Source organism: Nematostella vectensis, chromosome 12 (assembly GCF_932526225.1).
Source record: "Nematostella vectensis chromosome 12, jaNemVect1.1, whole genome shotgun sequence".
In the NCBI taxonomy this organism is placed as follows: domain Eukaryota; kingdom Metazoa; phylum Cnidaria; class Anthozoa; order Actiniaria; family Edwardsiidae; genus Nematostella; species Nematostella vectensis.
In genome coordinates, this window is record NC_064045.1 from 4,943,189 (window position 1) to 4,962,685 (window position 19,497).

Consider the following 19,497-nt stretch of genomic DNA (forward strand, 5'->3'; position numbering starts at 1 on the left):
ACTGTCGAATCTGTTGTATCGCGACACCGCATTTTCAAAACGTCGATTTGTTTTTGTCTTTTGGGATTTTCTGTTTCGCCAGTCAAATTATTCTTAGCCAATTAGATTCTTGCCATCTCTCGCCTAGTGCAGTTGCCTGGCTTTCTGTCGCGACACTGTCTGGTTTTCCTCCAGAGGATAGCCAGGGAAGTGTACAAAGCGAGACTCTGATTGGCTTAGAATTAGCCTGCTTGCAGGCGGTACTCGGTTATCATCGCGGAAAACCCTCTCCGTTGGATGATCGGGCGCCATATAGAATAAATTAGAATGGTTTTACTGACGGAAAAGAAAACCAAAACAAATCGTGTTTTGAAAACGCGGGTCGCGATACAACGGATTCGACAGTAACCACAGCCCTTTCGTGCGTGCATGCCGCCCTAAAAAACATACAAATATTTCAGTTGTACCATGTTTATTGATACCATGCTTTCTATGTTTTGTTTAATATTATTCTCAGGGGGATTCCCTTTTACAGCGCTCTTGAATATCTAAGTTATTTTTTTGGACATAATTAACACATTGGCTTATTCTATAAAGGATATGTTTTTTTTTCGGGGGGGTCAAGAAAAAGGACAGATAAATAAAAAGTCAAATACAATATTTTGCTTTATTTTGGCAGGTTGCATGAGTGTGTGTCAGACCAAAACAGTCAGTTAATTTTGCCTCAGACAATTCCAAAGTCTGATAATAAAAGTGAAAATGTGCTATGTCTGATTTTGTGAAGTGGCATGGGATATTTTTGTTACAATTGAATTTACAGACTCTACAGCAGGCGAGTTACTAAGTAAATCACTAAAGCTTTTCCCATCTTCTATGTTCATGGTTAGATTTGGGTCTAGAGGAATACAACCTGAAAAATAAATAAAATGGGTGAATAACTTTGATCCTGAGTAGTGTGATGATAATCCTGAAGGCTATTGTTTCCCAATTCCGCCTTTCTAGTTTCTGTTCCTCAATCCTATTACTCTTCTTTCTAGAAGAACAATATGGAAATCGAGCCTAGCTTAATCCAAGGTGAATACTATATTCACCCCTAGTTTAAATAGTAGTTGTGTACACTCCCTATTACCCTGGTTCCAGAGGCTCCAAGTTTCACTACTCACAAGCTGTGAAGCGGTGACAAAGAGCCGCGAAGTGGCAACAGAGAGAAGCAATGAAGGAGACTCTGGAACCAGGGTAACTCCCAATAGGCAGTTCCAGAATTTTTTAGGGCCCAGCAGGGGTAGGGGATTGTATAGAGTGAGGTGACTTGTGTTTCCAACCCCATTAACCCCCTTTATAAATCTGCCGCCATGTGCTTAGGGTGTGGGCCACTACCCTGGGCCTAGGATGTAGGGAGCAGGCCCGTACCCAGGATTTTTCTTGGGTGGGTGTGCGAAATCCGAAAAAAGGAAGTTTATTGTCGAATTTGACTACATACTAGTTATGCTTTATTAGCCTACCAATAGGCTTTGATAGTCGAAAACCGGCATGAAAACCCCGAAAACACAGAGTTCGCATAACCCGGCCGCCATCTTCCACCTCCCCGCGCATTTTTTCTCCCCATGCCGATGTGGACTGTGTTATCAAAAATGGTGGCTGGGCTATGCAAACTCCGTGTTTTCGGGGTTTTCGTGCCGGTTTTCGACTATCAAAGCCTACAGGTAGGCTAAAAAATAACTAGATAACTAGGCAGGCTGATGCTTTATGGTTTTGTCTACAAATAGCACGTACATTGGGAACCGAAAGTGGCCCTTTGGCCGTTTGTGGGGGGTGCGTTCGCACCCCTTGCACCCCCTTGGTATGGGCCTGGGGAGTTTGATAAGTATCACATACCAAGGAATGGGACTTCACACTCCTTTGCTAAAGCTTCCCCACCACCTTTTGAAAACACATTTGTGCATTCCTGAAAAAAAAATCAAATAGATGATATTCATGCTGAAATTTAAAAAAAAATGAAAAAAAAAAAAAAATCAAGCATGTTGTTGTGCACATATTGCCTGTAAATTTGTGAGAGCTTAATACATACGCTACAGTGTGGGCAAACAAATCCACTCATATTCTCTACAATCCCAAGGACTGGAATTTTTGTCTTTTTGCAGAATGTGATCTCTCGTCTCACATCTGATATAGCAACACCCTAGAATAGACAACATTTAGCTTGATTAATTAATCTATATTTAAAGACAGTAGATCCTTTAAGAGCAATATAGTAAGGAGAAAAAGGGTACATTTATATAAAAAAGTGAAATTGAGTTATCATATTGTTATCATGATACAAACAGGAAACATGCAAATTTTGTTAAAGTCGAATGTAAAGCCTGGTTTCCATATAGACTAAACAGTCGTAAGGGAGGTCTGCAAAAAATCCTCACAACCAATACGACTATATGGTAACACAGATATGACCATAGCAACGGATCGTTTCACGGAGATAAAACCAGTACTATCTCTGTGACTGTTACGCCCATGTTGTTTCCAACATGGCGACGGAAGAGCAGCCTGAAATAAGAGTGCAGAGTTTTATGGAAGAAGTAGCAGAAGTGTGTTGAACAATCCTAGCTGCTCCATCCTCTGGAAAGTGGTCTTGACCCAAAATCTGTATCGTCTTTCACCTTCTTTTTCTCTTCTCCTTCATACATAAGTGTTTACTGCCGCCATTAATTGCAGAGAAAGTGAAAGTTTATTATACAAGGGGGTATTGGGTTTTTGTCCCACAGCTACCCCATCCATTTCAACCCTTCTGCACAGCCCATGACAAAATCATTTTAACTATTATTCTTATACATCCAAAAAGTAACATTCTACAGTATAATAGTCTTGCCATAGTAAAGTGCATTATTATATTATACCTGTGGTGTTGTTACAAGGATTGCTCCATCAGGGTGGCATGTTTTAAGGTTCTCAACAACAGTTATATGCTCATCTGACGTTCCAGGGGGTGTGTCAATTATGAGGTAGTCTATATATCCCCAGCACACATCAGACAAAAACTGTTTGATCATAGCTGAAAAAATGGGGGTTAATGGTGGTCTGAATATCTATACATCTTGAAAAGGCTTAGGGAGAAGGGTCCACATATAAAAACTTCTAAGCCAATACTGTAGAAAGTGTTGAAAACGTTTGGTATTGTATGGTAAACCATTTGTACTAACATCAACACCTATAATACTATCATTATGTCATCATCATCACCATCCATCATCATGGTTACAAGTGTCATCTATTCATCAGCATAATTATTATCATCATTATCACTACTCCCTTACAACTGTAATCATCATCCTCATCATATTATCTTTATCATCATCATCTTCATCATCAAATGAAGAAAACACTGTTGTTTTGAGATCTGGCACCAAGGAATCTTAGTTTCTTTTTAGAGACTTTCTCCAATGACTAAAGATGGTCACAGTAACTGTCTTTTTCTTTTGATTACAAGTCATAAAGTTTGCGAAGCACCTGTGGTACAGCTACCTTAAAAATGACAAGAACATACAGTTATTCCAAATAAGAAATATTTAGTTTCATTATATGGAAGTTATCACGTTTGGGAAACACAACAATTTTGGCTAAATTTTCATGATATGCATCATCATTATCACCATTCATCATCATACTGGTTTAAATGTATTATCGATTTTCACTATTCGAGTGTCATCATATTCATCATCATAATTATTATATCATCACTATCACTACTTCCTTAAAATCATCATCATCATATCATCTTCATCATCAGCATCATCATCATCATCATATCATCTTCATCATCAGCAGCATCATCATCATAACAGCTGTTAGTGCTCATTAATTGTTATCATAAGGATTAAACATGATCCATTTGGAGATACCATTTTTCTTGGGTCCCCTCCAGACCACTGCGTCCTCCTTGCTATGGAGCAGAAACCCTATGGACATAACACCAAGCCTCTGGTCAGGACCTGTGTAGACTGGGACCCACCTTAAATAAGAAACATGACAAAAAAATTCAGCATCATGATATAAAACAATCCTCAAGCATCATGAGTCAATTGTCTGCTTCGGCCTTTATCAATCTTACAAAAGTGGCTTGTTGAAAATTTTCTTCTCATTCTTTGGATAACATTGTAAAATTGCAGAGACTGGCGAAAAAGCTGACTCGATGGATGCCAAAAGTTTTAGTGTTCACAAGGTCTATACACAGTCAGCTCATAATGAACTGATTCTTTACCTACTGTATAAAGAGGGGATATTGATATTGGATAAAATAATACGTGATAAACAGGGGACATCTCTATTTGAAATCCCATTAAGGGAGAAATTATGCTAAAGATATTTTCAATCAAGAAGATCAAAACCTTTAAAATTAGGAAAATTCTTTTAATTGGTATAGGATTTTGTTTTCTTACCCATCTGAGCATTGGTGGACATCATTGTTTTCAACATTCATCATTCTGGGAATACTAGGACCACAGAGGTCAATGTCGAGTAAACCAACCTCAAGAGTAACAGCAAGAAAAAATGATCATTACCACATAAGTAAATCCACACAGAAATAAGAAAAATCCCATCCGTCGGTATTTGAACAAAATTGAATACAACCAATTAAAGCCAGTCGATCCGATTTGCGTGATGTGTGGTTTTGTAGGCTATGAAAACCCCATGCATGTGAATTAAATCGGTTTGAATCATCCTGAAATTCAATACATACTACAATAAAACCGACTCGATTATATTTTTACGATATCAAACAATGCTGGGTAAGTTAAGTTCAAAATGATGGGAATTCTAAACATTTAAAACAAAAACAAAAACAAAACAGCAGTGTCACACAAGTCGGATTAACGGACTTTAATTGGGTTTGATGGTATTCGATGTCTGAATCATCACATCTGGGTATAACATAGACATCCTAACTATAGAGGGGTAATTAAAACAAGGTTACATAAACTAGCGTTGGGGGGGGGGGGGGGGGGTGTAGAGAAACTAGCATTGGGGGGGGGGGGGGGTTGGGGAGGGTGGACGTCCCAAACTTTTAAAACTCCAAGTCGCTCTGTTTAATTAGCAGAGTTAAACTCGGGGTGTTTTGCAGCCCCCTCACCTACCTTGTTTCCCTGATTATACAAGGCCCAGGAGAGCTGGGTGGCAACCGTACTTTTTCCCACACCGCCTTTTCCCGATAGCACCAGAATGATGTGTTTGACAGAGCGCAATCCCTGCGGGACTACAACGCATTTTTTAGAAAAGATGATGATTTCTACGCTAGATCCACAATCTTCTCAAATCAGCAATAGTAATATATGACTTCATTCGAAAGTGTTTTTAAAGTATGAAAGGGACGTGTAGTTTTTACCTTCTGTATCCGCCATTTTGAATGTGTGTGTGAGGATACCGCTGACCAGCTGCATTTTCACCTCCGATGAACCACCACTTAATATAAATTCGGGAAAAAAAAACAATGGATAAAAGAACGTTATTGGATCGCTCATGGCGTCCAATAACATTAAATCGAAAGCTTGTGTGAAAATTACAGCTCTTGACATTACATTATTGCAAAGTTTTCAAAAAAAAAAAAGATAATGATCGTTTAAAAGTAGCCTTAAAATAGATGAAGTACATGACTAGGTAAGGCTAGGTAGCTACGACGAGGTCAATGAAATCCATGAAAAATTACTATATAATTGTCACGAGAACTCACGAGCCCGAAACTGTAGACGTTGTAGCGTGACCCGAACGCCGAGCTTATTTCCATATTTGGTAAAAAGCGATTCCGACAGCCTTCCGAATATTGCCCGATTAGAATGGAATGTGAGAAAAAAATATTTTTGTGATCGTAGGAGACAAGTCGCAAGGGCCACAACACATCACTTCAAATTTCGATGGTTCGCGTTGACGAAATTGGCTGAAAGTCAGCGAGATCTATAAACATAAAACTGTCATGGAGGCGAGAGCTAAGCACGAATTCAAGGCCACACAAGAAGACGATTTAGGCTTCGCAAAAGGCTCTATTTTGAACGTAGGTGTTGAACTTTTTGCATACTATCCGAGCACGGTCTAGCTGATGGAATGTATATATTAATTTGTTGTGTTCTAGGTACTGGATATGGATCAAGATAAAAACTGGTATAAAGCCGAGCAAGACGGGAGGGAAGGATGGATTCCCAAAACATATATCGAAATGAAACCTCACGAGTAAGTAAAGAGAAAAACCTCTGCTTTTCGAAGCGCGCTATCCGAAAAGTTGTTTCACAGACGAACTAAACGTAAGTTATTTGTATAACTTTTTTATAGCGTGTTTATTTTCCAGGTGACTCTAGCTTAATTAAAAACTTCGACACACACTAAGGCCGGTATAAGTTGTAGAATTTTATGCAACACGATAACATTTAGAATGGCTGTTATGAAGGGTTTAATCCCAGAAGATAGGTTTGACTTCTAGTAATTTCCATAAAACAGATATTAACCTTCGATAACAATTGAACCAGAATATGTATTTTTTTTATCGAAATATCTATACTTTGCATTTTGATTGTATTTTTCATAGAGTAATTTAAGATATAACGGTTCAACCACAATCTAAGTATGACTGCTTACCGATGGTTTATTGAATATTTTCATTCCGCTGCATAATTTTTTATATGTTCTCTCGTGAAATATTTTCCAACCTTTTTGTCGTGCATCTGTATTCTATTTTGTTTGTCCATTGTATTGTTGTATTTATGTTTTCATTGAGAAAACAATCATATCTAAAATTCCTTTGATACCCCGCCGAGATAATTCCTTTAGATAATAGTTGATAAAAGGTTTTTTTTAAATGTTAAAATTGAGAACAAAGAGACCTGGGAAAAACAGAAAGGTCTGTTATATTTGCGAATATCTATAAATGGTATGGCATAAGTTAGTTAGCAAAGACAATAAGTCTAGCATACATAGGCAATTAGTTTGCCAATCAGAGCAGCAAGAAACCGTTAATGCTAATGTTTGTATTTCTGTTCTAGCTATTCTACAAGAAAATAACAGTAGCTCATGGAAATAATCGTTTTAGGGATATACTGATATCTTAACCTCAAGTCTTGTTCATAGAACTATATATGTACACCTGCTAATTTCTCCGCCTGTTTTCTGACAGTGTGTAGCACTATCCAATAAGGATGCATTTGTTAAAAAAAGTGACATATTTCTGGTAGGCTATATAAAAAGATAGTATTGTTGTTGGCCTGATGCTAAAATGATTTAAACATGATCTCAAATCTTCTAACTGGTAAACATAGATGTAGCAGGTTCTTTGCTGATTCTGTTGCATGTCACTCACATGTCAGTTTATTCTATAATGTTATTTTGACAGCTGGTTCAAAGGGAAAATCACTAGGAAACAGAGTGAAGAAATGTTATCTGAATTTAAGACTGACGGCGCATTCCTGGTCAGGGAAAGTGAAACTTCACCAGGTTTGTTTAGTGTTGGCAGTAGCAGATCTAGGGGGAGGGTTTATGGGGTTTGAACCCCCCCCCTTTGGGCTGCCTTATGTAACTTAATAAATTCCTCCCTCCCCCCTTTGTCACTCAGCCAACCCCCCCCCCCCCCCCCCCCTTAAGTGATAAGCTAGATCTGCCCCTGGTTGGGGATGGGGAGGGGATCACCAGGTTTGTTCAGTGCTGGGGTAGAGGGAGGGGATCACCAGGTTTGTTCAGTGTTGGGGTAGAGGGAGGGGATCACCAGGTTTGTTAGGGCTGTAGCAGGGCTCTAATATATTGGGGGGGGGGGACAATACGGAAACAGTATGAAAAGATTAGGGGGCTCAGCCACACCCCTACTGGTCATTTCTTATAATTTTTCAAATTATTGGGGGGGGGGCACATGTCCCCAGTGCCCCACCCCCTGCTATGGCCCTGTTTGTTCAGTGTTGGGGAAGAGGGAGGCAATCACCAGGTCGTTCAGTGTTTGGGTAGAGGGGATCACCAGGTTTGTTCAGTGTTGGGGTAGAGGGAGGGGATCACCAGGTTTGTTCAGTGTTAGGGTAGAGGGGATCACCAGGTTTGTTCAGTGTTGGGGAAGAGGGAGGCAATCACCAGGTCGTTCAGTGTTTGGGTAGAGGGGATCACCAGGTTTGTTCAGTGTTGGGGTAGAGGGAGGGAATCATCAGGTTTGTTCAGTGTTGGGGTAGAGGGAGGGGATCATCAGGTTTGTTCAGTGTTTGGGTAGAGGGGATCACCAGGTTTGTTCAGTGTTGGGGTAGAGGGAGGCGAACACCAGGTCGTTCAGTGTTGGGGTAGAGGGGATCACCAGGTTTGTTCAGTGTTGGGTTAGAGGGAGGGGATCACCAGGTTTGTTCAGTGTTGGGGTAGAGGGAGGGAATCATCAGGTTTGTTCAGTGTTGGGGTAGAGGGAGGGGATCACCAGGTTTGTTCAGTGTTGGGTTTGAGGGAGGGGATCACCAGGTTTGTTCAGTGTTGGGGTAGAGGGAGGGGATCACCAGGTTTGTAAAGTGTTGGGGTAGAGGGAGGGGATCACCAGGTTTGTTCAGTGTTGGGGTAGAGGGAGGGGATCACCAGGTTTGTTCAGTGTTGGGGTAGAGGGAGGGGATCACCAGGTTTGTTCAGTGTTGGGTTAGAGGAAGGGGATCACCAGGCTGGTTCAGTGTTGGGGTAGAGGGAGGGAATCACCAGGTTTGTTCAGTGTTGGGGTAGAGGGAGGGGATCACCAGGTTTGTTCAGTGTTGGGGTAGAGGGAGAGGATCACCAGGTTTGTTCAGTGTTGGGGGAGAGGGAGGGGATCACCAGGTTTGTTCAGTGTTGGGGTAGAGGGAGGGGATCACCAGGTTTGTTCAGTGTTGGGTTAGAGGGAGGGGATCACCAGGTTGGTTCGAGTTGGGGGAGAGTGAGAGGATCACCAGGTTTGTTCAGTGTTGGGGTAGAGGGATGGGATCACCAGGTTTGTTCAGTGTTGGGTTAGAGGGAGGGGATCACCAGGTTTGTTCAGTGTTAGGGTAGAGGGAGGGGATCACCAGGTTTATTCAGTGTTTGGGTAGAGGGAGGGGATCACCAGGTTTGTTCAGTGTTGGGGTAGAGGGAGGGGATCACCAGGTTTGTTCAGTGTTGGGGTAGGGGGAGGGGATCACCAGGTTTGTTCAGTGTTGGGTTAGAGGGAGGGGATCACCAGGTTGGTTCGAGTTGGGGTAGAGGGAGGGAATCACCAGGTTTGTTCAGTGTTGGGGTAGAGGGAGGGGATCACCAGGTTTGTTCAGTGTTGGGGTAGAGGGAGAGGATCACAAGGTTTGTTCAGTGTTGGGGGAGAGGGAGGGGATCACCATGTTTGTTCAGTGTTGGGGTAGAGGGAGGGGATCACCAGGTTTATTCAGTGTTTGGGTAGAGGGGATCACCAGGTTTGTTCAGTGTTGGGGTAGAGGGAGGGAATCATCAGGTTTGTTCAGTGTTGGGTTAGAGGGAGGGGATCACCAGGTTGGTTCGAGTTGGGGTAGAGGGAGGGAATCACCAGGTTTGTTCAGTGTTGGGGTAGAGGGAGGGGATCACCAGGTTTGTTCAGTGTTGGGGTAGAGGGAGAGGATCACAAGGTTTGTTCAGTGTTGGGGGAGAGGGAGGGGATCACCATGTTTGTTCAGTGTTGGGGTAGAGGGAGAGGATCACCAGGTTTGTTCAGTGTTTGGGTAGAGGGAGAGGATCACCAGGTTTGTTCAGTGTTTGGGGTAGAGGGAGGGAATCATCAGGTTTGTTCAGTGTTGGGGTAGAGGGAGGGGATCACCAGGTTTGTTCAGTGTTGGGTTTGGGGGAGGGGATCACCAGGTTTGTTCAGTGTTGGGGTAGAGGGAGGGGATCACCAGGTTTGTTCAGTGTTGGGGTAGAGGGAGGGGATCACCAGATTTGTTCAGTGTTGGGGTAGAGGGAGGGGATCACCAGGTTTGTTCAGTGTTGGGGTAGAGGGAGGGGATCACCAGGTTTGTTCAGTGTTGGGGTAGAGGGAGGGGATCACCAGGTTTGTTCAGTGTTGGGTTAGAGGAAGGGGATCACCAGGTTGGTTCAGTGTTGGGGTAGAGGGAGGGAATCACCAGGTTTGTTCAGTGTTGGGGTAGAGGGAGGGGATCACCAGGTTTGTTCAGTGTTGGGGTAGAGGGAGAGGATCACCAGGTTTGTTCAGTGTTGGGGTAGAGGGAGGGGATCACCAGGTTTGTTCAGTGTTGGGGTAGAGGGAGGGGATCACCAGGTTTGTTCAGTGTTTTGGTAGAGGGATGGGATCACCAGGTTTGTTCATTATTTGGGTAGAGGGAGGGGATCACCAGGTTTGTTCAGTGTTGGGGTAGAGAGAGGGGATCACCAGGTTTGTTCAGTGTTGGGGTAGAGAGAGGGGATCACCAGGTTTGTTCAGTGTTGGGGTAGAGAGAGGGGATCACCAGGTTTGTTCAGTATTGGGGTAGAGGGAGGGGATCATCAGGTTTGTTCAGTATTGGGGTAGAGGGAGGCATGGTCACCAGACCATGCCTCTCTCTCTCTCTATATATATATTTTTCAAGATGGCATCGAGAGCTCAATGGGCTGCTTGTGCTCCCTTTCACTATCCCGTCCCCTCCCCCACACGAGCTAGAGGTCCACTTGGGAGCCAAATATAAAGCTTCTAAGGTCACCCTCTCCCCATCTCCCCCCCCCCAAATTCCCCTTCCTGCTTCTGAATCGCTATTGTTTGTCTCATAATTTCTTATGATTTCTTTTTTCAGGTGATTTTTCACTCTCTGTAAGGTAATGCTGCTATTGAATTATTCTTTGATAATCTAAGCAAGGTGTATCCTTTATTATTATTGACTATTTTTTTCCTTCTAGGTTTAATAATCAAGTACAGCACTTCAAGGTTTTCCGGGACACTGATCGGAAGTATTATTTGTGGAACACAAAGTTTCTGTCACTTAATAAACTTGTTGACCACCATAGGGAGGCGTCTGTCAGCAGATCCCAGCACATTGTACTAAAAGATATGATGGTAAGATATACTGAAGCCTACCCTTTAGGACCAGGTAATCACAGAAAGAGGAGGACTTTATCATCTCCCCCTTGACGCCTCCCTTTTTGGTGGAGGCTAAGATTGCATCCTTAAATTTCGACATGAATGTCACCCAATACATTTATCTTAACGGGAGAAATAGAGAGATGGGGGTGATTAAAGCTGTTTTTAATTTTCTTAAAAGGTTTAAAAGTTGAATTTCTCTTGCAGGAAGCTGTGCAAGCATTGTTTGACTTTGAGGCACAAGAAGAAGGGGAAGTCAGTTTTAAGAGGGGAGACTATATTGAAGTCATTGATAACAGTGATGTCAATTGGTGGAGAGGGAAAGTGTTAACAACTGGAGAGATTGGCATGTTTCCCTCGAACTATGTAAAGGCAAAAGATGTGAACATATGAGAATCATTTCTAGCACCAAGTTTTACAAAAAAGAGTAACAGTGTTTCTAAAGTTCTCTGTACAGGAGCATGCTGGCAGGCACAGGATGTGGCCAAAGGAATGTGGACATTATGCAAAAAATTCTGTGATTTTCTGATAAAATAGGACTGTGGTTTGGGTGATGTGCAAAATGTGTGCCATGCCTCGCCCCAAGCTTTGAGGCAGGGTTTGTTAAAATGGTAATAGCCCATAGAAATCTCTCAATGCAGCATGAGACTAGGCATTTTTTCTCAAGAGGGATGGAGATCACAGACAGCCTTAGCGCATGCCTTTGGCTACAAACTGTCCTCCCTGGAAGATTATTAAAAATTGGGTGTGGATGATAACCCCTCCCAGACCAGTAAAAATAAGGTAGAATTAGACATTACTACTTGACCTTGGTGAGACCAGGGAATCCCTGGTGAGACAGGTGTATTTCTCTGGTAGAAACCGAATGCACTGAACTATGTATAGGTACATGGACTAAGGAAGCATTTCAGGAACTGCATTTCTATCTTGGCTATCAGTCAAAAGATTAGAATCTTCACACATTTTATAATAATGAAGCTAGTTTTAATATTGTCACAAATTTATTAGTCCCACTGATGCGTCAATTTAAGGTCAGTAAAATACTCTTTACATAATTTATAAGAGTTTTTGTACGCAGCTGTTCACTAAGAAAGAAAAGAATTCATATAGCATATCAGTTGTATGTACTTTTTTTATAAAAAATAAAGATAAATCATAGTGGCCAAAGCATGCTGGAAATTTTATAAACATTGCAGAATCCTGCCCTAAGGACAACATTAAGTATTATCACCACTCACCAGTGCGATCATTAACTCTGAACAGCGGGAATATGTTTGGATGTTTGTTTGTATTTTTGGTTTGAGTTCCAGGGAGGGGGGTGGTGGTGGGGGGGGGGGGGGGGGGGTGGTGTAAATTCTAGGCTTATGAATTGAATGTTCAGTTGCAGTATTAAACTTAAGATTCCAATAATGTTTTTATTGCTACATCACAATTCAGAAAATATTACAGTTATGAAAAACTAACTATCTAATGTAATGAGACCTGCATAACTTGTTCATTTTTCATATCCAGTGGGTTTCATATTAATTTAGAAGCTTAGGTCGTAGTTTTATTTTACACTGGTCATAGCACTGATAGACTAGAATACATATTGGGATAGCAAATCTGAGTGTTGCAAAAAAAATAAAAAAAAACATCCATTAATTTTCTTTAAAAAGAATCTCTACTTAAATACAACAGATTGTTATAATGAACAAAGATAAAGTTATGCATTATTAACGTCAAACAGTCTGGAACCCTTTCCACTGCGCAAAGTTGTATCTAGAAGGGGGTCGAGAATTTTTTTAAAGGACAATGGAGTAAAATGACTGTCCCCTTTCCACCCACTGCAGTACATGATGGTTTGCCTTGTGCTCCTCAGCTCTCTATTATCATGCATGCTGTCTATGTAACGTGCCAAATCCTTCTTTAGTATTTGGTTTTGTGGAACTGCCCCCATCCGTGGAAACACCTCTTAAACAGATGTCCTTCTTGTGCCTTCAATGTCAAGCGCAGCTTACGGATTGGGCCACTCTGTAGCTGTAGTAAGTGCTGAATGTAAACCTGATATAAAACATTAACATCAATACAAGTCTATAGCTAAGCATTAATAACACAGTGGTACAGATATGAGTCGGTAGTTAGGTAAAACTAACCGAAACATACTATCAAGTGGGAGTAAGTGAATCTAAAACCAAAGCGTTATAAATCTCTTACTCAAATCGAATTGATTTTTTTTTTGCTTAGCTGAGCCTAATGATATGATACCACTCTGGTATATAATATTACTTCCTCATAGCTGTCAACTCACCTGCGTTAGGAGGGTGTCATAAGATTTTTGTGAGAATGTTTATACATTCTCTGTATTCACCTGCATTGGCTCTCTTGGGTTTTTTCACATATTTACTGTATTTCACCCGATTTCACAAGATTTCTGTCAAAGTCGGGTTGACAGCTAAGCTTCCTTACTTCTCTAAAGAATCTTACAAAAATAAGAGAGGCCTTTTGTTTATGGAGCTTGCCCAGGTTTGGATCATTTCTTCTGTGGCATCTTTTCTTGTCTATTGATGATTTTACCTGTGCACTTTTGATCCCGAGTTTCTTCTCCACATCACTTGACTCCATCCCCATCCACACAAACACCTAAAACAACCAACAAGACGTCAGTGGTGCAACCATGATGAGAAACAGCCAATTATACTGCGACACCATGATGCAAATTACAATTAGCATTAACTTAATGCTGTTAGGTGTCTATCATGCTCAAGGCGCACTACAACTACATTTCTTGAGCAAGCAGATTGGCAAATGAGGCTCACACAAAGAGTTTTACATGTGTTGCCTCGTACCATTATTGCCTAATTGCTGAGGTGACCACGGAAAAAATTAGTATGTCTAGGTATATTAAAGAAAGCCGATCATGCCGCCATCTTATGCTCTTGCTCAACGCCAAGTGACTCAAAGAATCCATTTCCATCGGCTAATTCAAGCGAGTAACCAAGATATTTTCAATGAAATATCGTCAATAACATATCAGACTTCAATTCGTAGATTATTATTTTGAAGTTTCGTTGTATATAAATGTATTTTCAATGATAAACAATAACAAAGGAAGGGTTGATGGACATTCTTTAAAGAGCATTCTAGATCGTTTACAAGAAGATTACTTCTTCAAATTCCACAGAGTGGTGCGATAGCGCAGTGGTACAGGCTTCGTCGACCAGGGTTCGAACCCAGGTCAGATCATTTTGGTTTTTTTTTCTGAGGTGTAAAAACCTGGCCCCTCTGGGGACTGTGAAACCCGCGTCTTCTCAGATAAGGAGTCCACAATAACAGTATTTTCATTTTTTTCAGGGTTACCTCGTGTCCAGTGTCCAAAATCATAACGTCATCTCCTGCTAGATCGTCCTACCACATAAACAACGACAACAAATATAAGAAACAGCACATTATAATCTAACTAACAATACAAATAAGTACTTACACTAGAGGGGAAAGGTGCAAGTTAACAGTATTTTTATCAGAAAAAATTATCTCAATTTTCGCGAAGCAGGATATTCGAAGCTGAAAATAATGGGAAATGTTACCTGGCAAAAGTCAGTGCATTTCTCGGACACGGAGAAGTATCCCTTTTCGTTAGAACAGCGGAACAGGCGGCAGTAATTCAAGTAATCCGCGTCCTGTTTGTAAAAAAATTCAATTGGTGGTGAGTCATTTAAAGAGAAATGTCATGGGGAGGAGGGGCAAGTCATTCAAAGAGAAACGTCAATGGTGGTAAGTAGTCATTTAAAGAGAAACATCAATGGTGGTAAGTCATTTAAAGAGAAACGTCAATGGTGGCAAGTCATTTAAAGAGAAACGTCAATGGTGGTAAGTAGTCATTAAAAGAGAAACGTTAATGGTGGTAAGTAGTCATTTAAAGAGAAACGTCAATGGTGGTAAGTAGTCATTAAAAGAGAAACGTCAATGGTGGTAAGTCATTTAAAGAGAAACGTCAATGGTGGCAAGTCATTTAAAGAGAAACGTCAATGGTGGCAAGTCATTTAAAGAGAAACGTCAATGGTGGTAAGTTATTTAAAGAGAAACCTCAATGGTGGTAAGTTATTTAAAGAGAAACCTCAATGGTGGTAAGTTATTTAAAGAGAAACGTAAATGGTGGTAAGTCATTTAAAGAGAAACGTCAATGGTGGTAAGTAATCATTAAAAGAGAAACGTCAATGGTGGTAAGTCATTTAAAGAGAAACGTCAATGGTGGCAAGTCATTTAAAGAGAAACGTCAATGGTGGTAAGTAGTAATTTAAAGAGAAACGTCAATGGTGGTAAGTTATTTAAAGAGAAACGTCAATGGTGGTAAGTCATTTAAAGAGAAACGTAAATGGTGGTAAGTCATTTAAAGAGAAACGTAAATGGTGGTAAGTCATTTAAAGAAGAACGTCAATGGTGGCAAGTCATTTAAAGAGAAACGTCAATGGTGGCAAGTCATTTAAAGAGAAACATCAATGGTGGTAAGTCATTTAAAGAGAAACGTAAATGGTGGTAAGTCATCTAAAGAGAAACGTCAATGGTGGTAAGTCATTTAAAGAGAAACGTCAATGGTGGCAAATCATTTAAAGAGAAACGTCAATGGTGGTAAGTAGTCATTTAAAGAGAAACGTCAATGGTGGTAAGTCATTTAAAGAGAAACGTCAATGGTGTTAAGTCATTTAAAAGAAACTTCAATCGTGGTAAGTCATTTAAAGAGAAACGTCAATCGTGGCAAGTCATTTAAAGACAAACATCAATGGTGGTAAGTCATTTAAAAGAAACGTCAATCGTGGCAAGTCATTTAAAGACAAACGTCAATGGTGGCAAGTCATTTGAAGAGAAACGTCAATGGTGGCAAGTCATTTAAAGACAAACTTCAATGGTGGTAAGTCATTTAAAAGAAACGTCAATGTTGGAAAGTCGTTTAAAGAGAAACGTCAACTGTGCTAAGTTGTTTAAAGAGAAACTTTAATGGTGGCAAGTCATTTAAAGAGAAACGTCAACTGTGGTAAGTTGTTTAAAGAAAAACGTCAATGGAGGCAAGTCATTTAAAGAGAAACGTCAAATGTGGTAAGTTGTTTAAAGAGAAACTTTAATGGCGCTAAGTCATTTAAAGAGAAATGTCATGGGAAGGGGGGCAAGTCATTTAAAGAGAAACGTCAATGGTGGCAAGTCATTTAAAGAGAAACGTCAATGGTTACCAAAATAAGTATCTTATTGGCATCGATTTCTTGGGGCAGTAAAAGACTCGTTAAAAAGGCAGATCTTGTCTTTTAGTGCTCCATTAGTATACGTACTGTCATAAAGAACGTGCGCATGTAAACTGCTAGCAATAGTGTCAAGCGTGCATGTGTACAATTATATCAGACATTTTTCAGCCATTCAGAGAATGCGTTGTTATATACTTCGTTGCAGAACATGAACAAGCAGCCGTACCTTATCGTGGTCTTTGCGACCACCGAGAGCAACCCAGAAGAAGTTCTCTGGTTCTTCACCTTCGTTGATGATCTGAATGGTGTAGCCGCTCTACAATAAAAGAAAAACAATATTTAATTAAAGTTTAATTAAACCCTAGCTTAACAAAAGATATTCTTTGGTCTGAATTGAGTTCAGGTTGAGTGGTGTGGAAGGACAACCGTCGCTAAGTGTAAAAGCTGATACTGCTTACATCCTTGGCCTTACATCCTAGCCTGGGTATAAGAGCCTTCTTCGTATACTTCTGCAATGGAATAAATTTTTACCTCGATACTTACATCCTTGCGCGCACACATCTGTGCATCTACTTACATCCCAAATTTCTTGCCCAAGTTCCTTAGCGTGCTCCGCGTCTGCTTCCGTAACTTTCCTAGAATCAGACCGTCAAAATCATGAACAGAAAAGGATTAAAGCTACTGTGTAAAACGAGAAATAAAAATGCTCAATCTGTTTCAAAATATTGTCGCAAAACGAGCTGAAAATTGATGCTGCCTGTTAAACTTCCTGGCAAAACAACTCGTCTTGTAAATGCCCGTCCTATCATTTTACAAAACAAGCAACTTTGTTTTGTTGCTTGATTTGCCTAGCGCAAAGAAAATTTTTTTAGAGTAAAATCGTGGCATCGACCAATCAGTATTTTACAAACCAGCTACATGGCAATTTGCTGCAAAAAAAGAGTTGTTTCGCAAACCTCCTCTTCAGGCACGTTCCTCTTCGCAGGCTTAGACACAACTAATAGCTCAGGTGCTGGCTTACCCGCCAATCCAGACGTAAATTATCCCGTCCTCAGCGTAATTTTCGAAGGGGACTTTGAGGATGTAACTACACAAGAAAGGTGAACGATGAGCACAAGTACTAACTACGAAACTTAACAACAAAGTTTTATCATTCACTTTACCAAATTCAATTGAACATATCGCATTCGCTTCCCGAAATAAGCCAAAAAAGTAGGTGCCTTCCCACACTTGGCATTCTGCTAGCAGGAGCGTAAACAGGGGAATGCGCAGGGTTTGGCGCAAGAAATCTTAAAATACTACGCTTTTTCCATATGATACCTATGACTGCGCACCCCATCCCCCCTCCCGGCCAATCCTGGGTACGCGCCTGGCTAGTATGACAAACGGCCACAATGACTTTTTATATTTTGGCCGATTTTTTTAATCGTTTGAAACGACGTTGTACAATGCCATGGAACAAATAAGAACTTACCAAAACTCTGAGTTCAAATGGCAAGCATTGGCTTCAATCTACAGAAGATAACTCTGGTTAGTTCACGGCCTAGTCTCTGATTAGTTCCTCAAAAGAGGTCGCGCATCGTTTCGTCGTCGTTCTGTTAGGGATTTCTGTGGTAAGACGTGAGACACCAGGGCTGGAGTGATGCCATATCGTCGACCACAGGAAACCCCCCAAAACCACAGAAAACCGTAAAGAACGCAAGGACTATTGTGATTGGACATCAATAAAGAACGATTGCCTCGCATACAATATACAAACCTGTATAACTCGTTTTGCTAGTATTCCTCCGTTGGATCGTATGTGGTACAGCTCCGGTTTCGGTTTCTCGCCTTCTGGGATTGGTTCCTTGCGTTTGCCCTATATGATTTAAAGTAGCAAATGTTATTAGCATGGCCGAGACGCCATTGTCGAGGAACCAGTCATCTCTTCGACAGCAAGCTAGGAAAGGTTATCGGCGCCTTACCGAGTGAATGATAAACTTGCCCTTGAAGTGAGCCAGGAATTTGGGATTCTCTTGTTGCTGAAAAAAAAAGAAAAACAATATCTATTTTCTTTGTCAAGGGAAGAATCTCTGAGATGTCAGTATAGTAAGGGAAATTGTGACATAATCTTACGTGAAACTACGCAGTGTTCATGTTTATTGTGCCACGTATATGGTATGGTAAGGAGAAGTGTAATATTATCTTACGTGACGCTATGTAGTGTTCATGTACACCGTCTCACGCATGTCGCTATAGTAAGGAAAAGTGTGACATTCTGTTACGTGACGCTATGTAGTGTTCATGTACACCGTCTCACGTATGTCGCTATGGTAAGGAGAAGTGTAATATTATCTCACATGACGCTATGTAGTGTTCATGTACACCGTCTTACGTATGTCGCTACAGTAAGGGAAAGTGTGACATTCTGTTGCGTGACGCTATGTAGTGTCTATGCACATTGCGTCACGCAAGTCGCTACAGTGAGGGAAGTCTGACACTGTATCGTGACGTAGCGTGACAGAGTTTTGGTGCATGTTGTTGTGCATTACCTGGTGAGTTTTGACCACCTCTAGCTTTTCTCCAAAAAGTACTTCAAATTTTTTCTGAAGACTAACAAAACAATGTTTTTAGTTAAAAATCAATTTGCTAATACAATTGTTTCGATCACTTTCTATCATGCATTGTTGGCTATAGACATCATTTACAGCTATCGCTATTTCCCTTTACTCATTTACCAACTTCTGCCCGCATAACAACCAAGGGTAATTCATACAAAATCACTAAATACCTGAATGTAAATGTTAGCCAACCCATCTGGTTCGCATCTCGTCCCTACATAAGCAAAATGCCAATTTGTAGGATATATGAGAAGAGGCAACGACAATAAAACCGAGTATAAACGTATAAGAGAGCAGGAGCAGCAGAACAACATCATCATCATCACCACCACGATCATCATCATCAACGTCATCATCTTCATCATCAAACATTATCAACAACATCATCATCGTCATCGCTTGTATCTGCTGACCTGCCAGAAGTACACGACGCACTGGAAATCTTCTTCCTGCTCCACAGGTTCGTCCTCTTCTTCCTCCTCGCCCTCTGGCGTCTCCACGGGCACCCAGTACCGACACAGGAACACGTAACAATCACCGCTATAAAAATGCCCTACAAGATGCAATACACGTGAGTCACTACTATAGTAATGCCCTACAAGATCAATACACACAACAGACCCACACACTACAAGATCAATGCACACAACAGGCCCACACACTACAAGATCAATAC

At 41.0% G+C, this 19,497-nt stretch overlaps 3 protein-coding genes across 4 annotated transcripts in view; 1 reads left to right on the plus strand and 2 right to left on the minus strand.

The window, feature by feature from the left end:
- Nucleotides 1-632: 632 nt before the first annotated feature.
- Nucleotides 633-5,485, minus strand: LOC5509652 (cytosolic Fe-S cluster assembly factor NUBP2 homolog). Its single transcript, XM_048719770.1, has 8 exons — nucleotides 5,354-5,485; nucleotides 5,106-5,224; nucleotides 4,410-4,498; nucleotides 3,873-3,982; nucleotides 2,871-3,025; nucleotides 2,048-2,158; nucleotides 1,855-1,924; nucleotides 633-889 (listed from the first exon to the last, which is right to left on the minus strand). The coding sequence occupies exons 1-8, from the start codon at nucleotides 5,406-5,408 to the stop codon at nucleotides 744-746; spliced, it is 855 nt and encodes a 284-aa protein (XP_048575727.1). The 5' UTR covers nucleotides 5,409-5,485; the 3' UTR covers nucleotides 633-743.
- A 323-nt stretch (nucleotides 5,486-5,808) lies between these two features.
- On the plus strand, nucleotides 5,809-12,175 carry LOC5509670 (growth factor receptor-bound protein 2). Its single transcript, XM_048719771.1, has 6 exons — nucleotides 5,809-6,016; nucleotides 6,095-6,192; nucleotides 7,346-7,446; nucleotides 10,725-10,746; nucleotides 10,828-10,984; nucleotides 11,216-12,175. The coding sequence occupies exons 1-6, from the start codon at nucleotides 5,939-5,941 to the stop codon at nucleotides 11,399-11,401; spliced, it is 642 nt and encodes a 213-aa protein (XP_048575728.1). The 5' UTR covers nucleotides 5,809-5,938; the 3' UTR covers nucleotides 11,402-12,175.
- Nucleotides 12,176-12,409: 234 nt separating this feature from the next.
- Nucleotides 12,410-19,497, minus strand: part of LOC5504684 (protein flightless-1 homolog) — a 37,207-nt gene continuing 30,119 nt past the window's right edge. For both annotated transcript variants that reach the window (XM_048719769.1, XM_048719768.1), the window contains 13 exons: nucleotides 19,235-19,374; nucleotides 18,992-19,035; nucleotides 18,753-18,813; nucleotides 18,186-18,242; nucleotides 17,981-18,079; nucleotides 17,696-17,733; nucleotides 17,243-17,308; nucleotides 16,799-16,856; nucleotides 16,448-16,537; nucleotides 14,575-14,667; nucleotides 14,348-14,395; nucleotides 13,565-13,630; nucleotides 12,410-13,051 (listed from right to left, as the gene is read on the minus strand). In XM_048719769.1, the coding sequence (XP_048575726.1) occupies nucleotides 12,917-13,051; nucleotides 13,565-13,630; nucleotides 14,348-14,395; nucleotides 14,575-14,667; nucleotides 16,448-16,537; nucleotides 16,799-16,856; nucleotides 17,243-17,308; nucleotides 17,696-17,733; nucleotides 17,981-18,079; nucleotides 18,186-18,242; nucleotides 18,753-18,813; nucleotides 18,992-19,035; nucleotides 19,235-19,374 (995 nt within the window). In that variant the 3' untranslated portion in view covers nucleotides 12,410-12,916. The remainder of the gene's footprint in view (nucleotides 13,052-13,564; nucleotides 13,631-14,347; nucleotides 14,396-14,574; nucleotides 14,668-16,447; nucleotides 16,538-16,798; nucleotides 16,857-17,242; nucleotides 17,309-17,695; nucleotides 17,734-17,980; nucleotides 18,080-18,185; nucleotides 18,243-18,752; nucleotides 18,814-18,991; nucleotides 19,036-19,234; nucleotides 19,375-19,497) is intronic.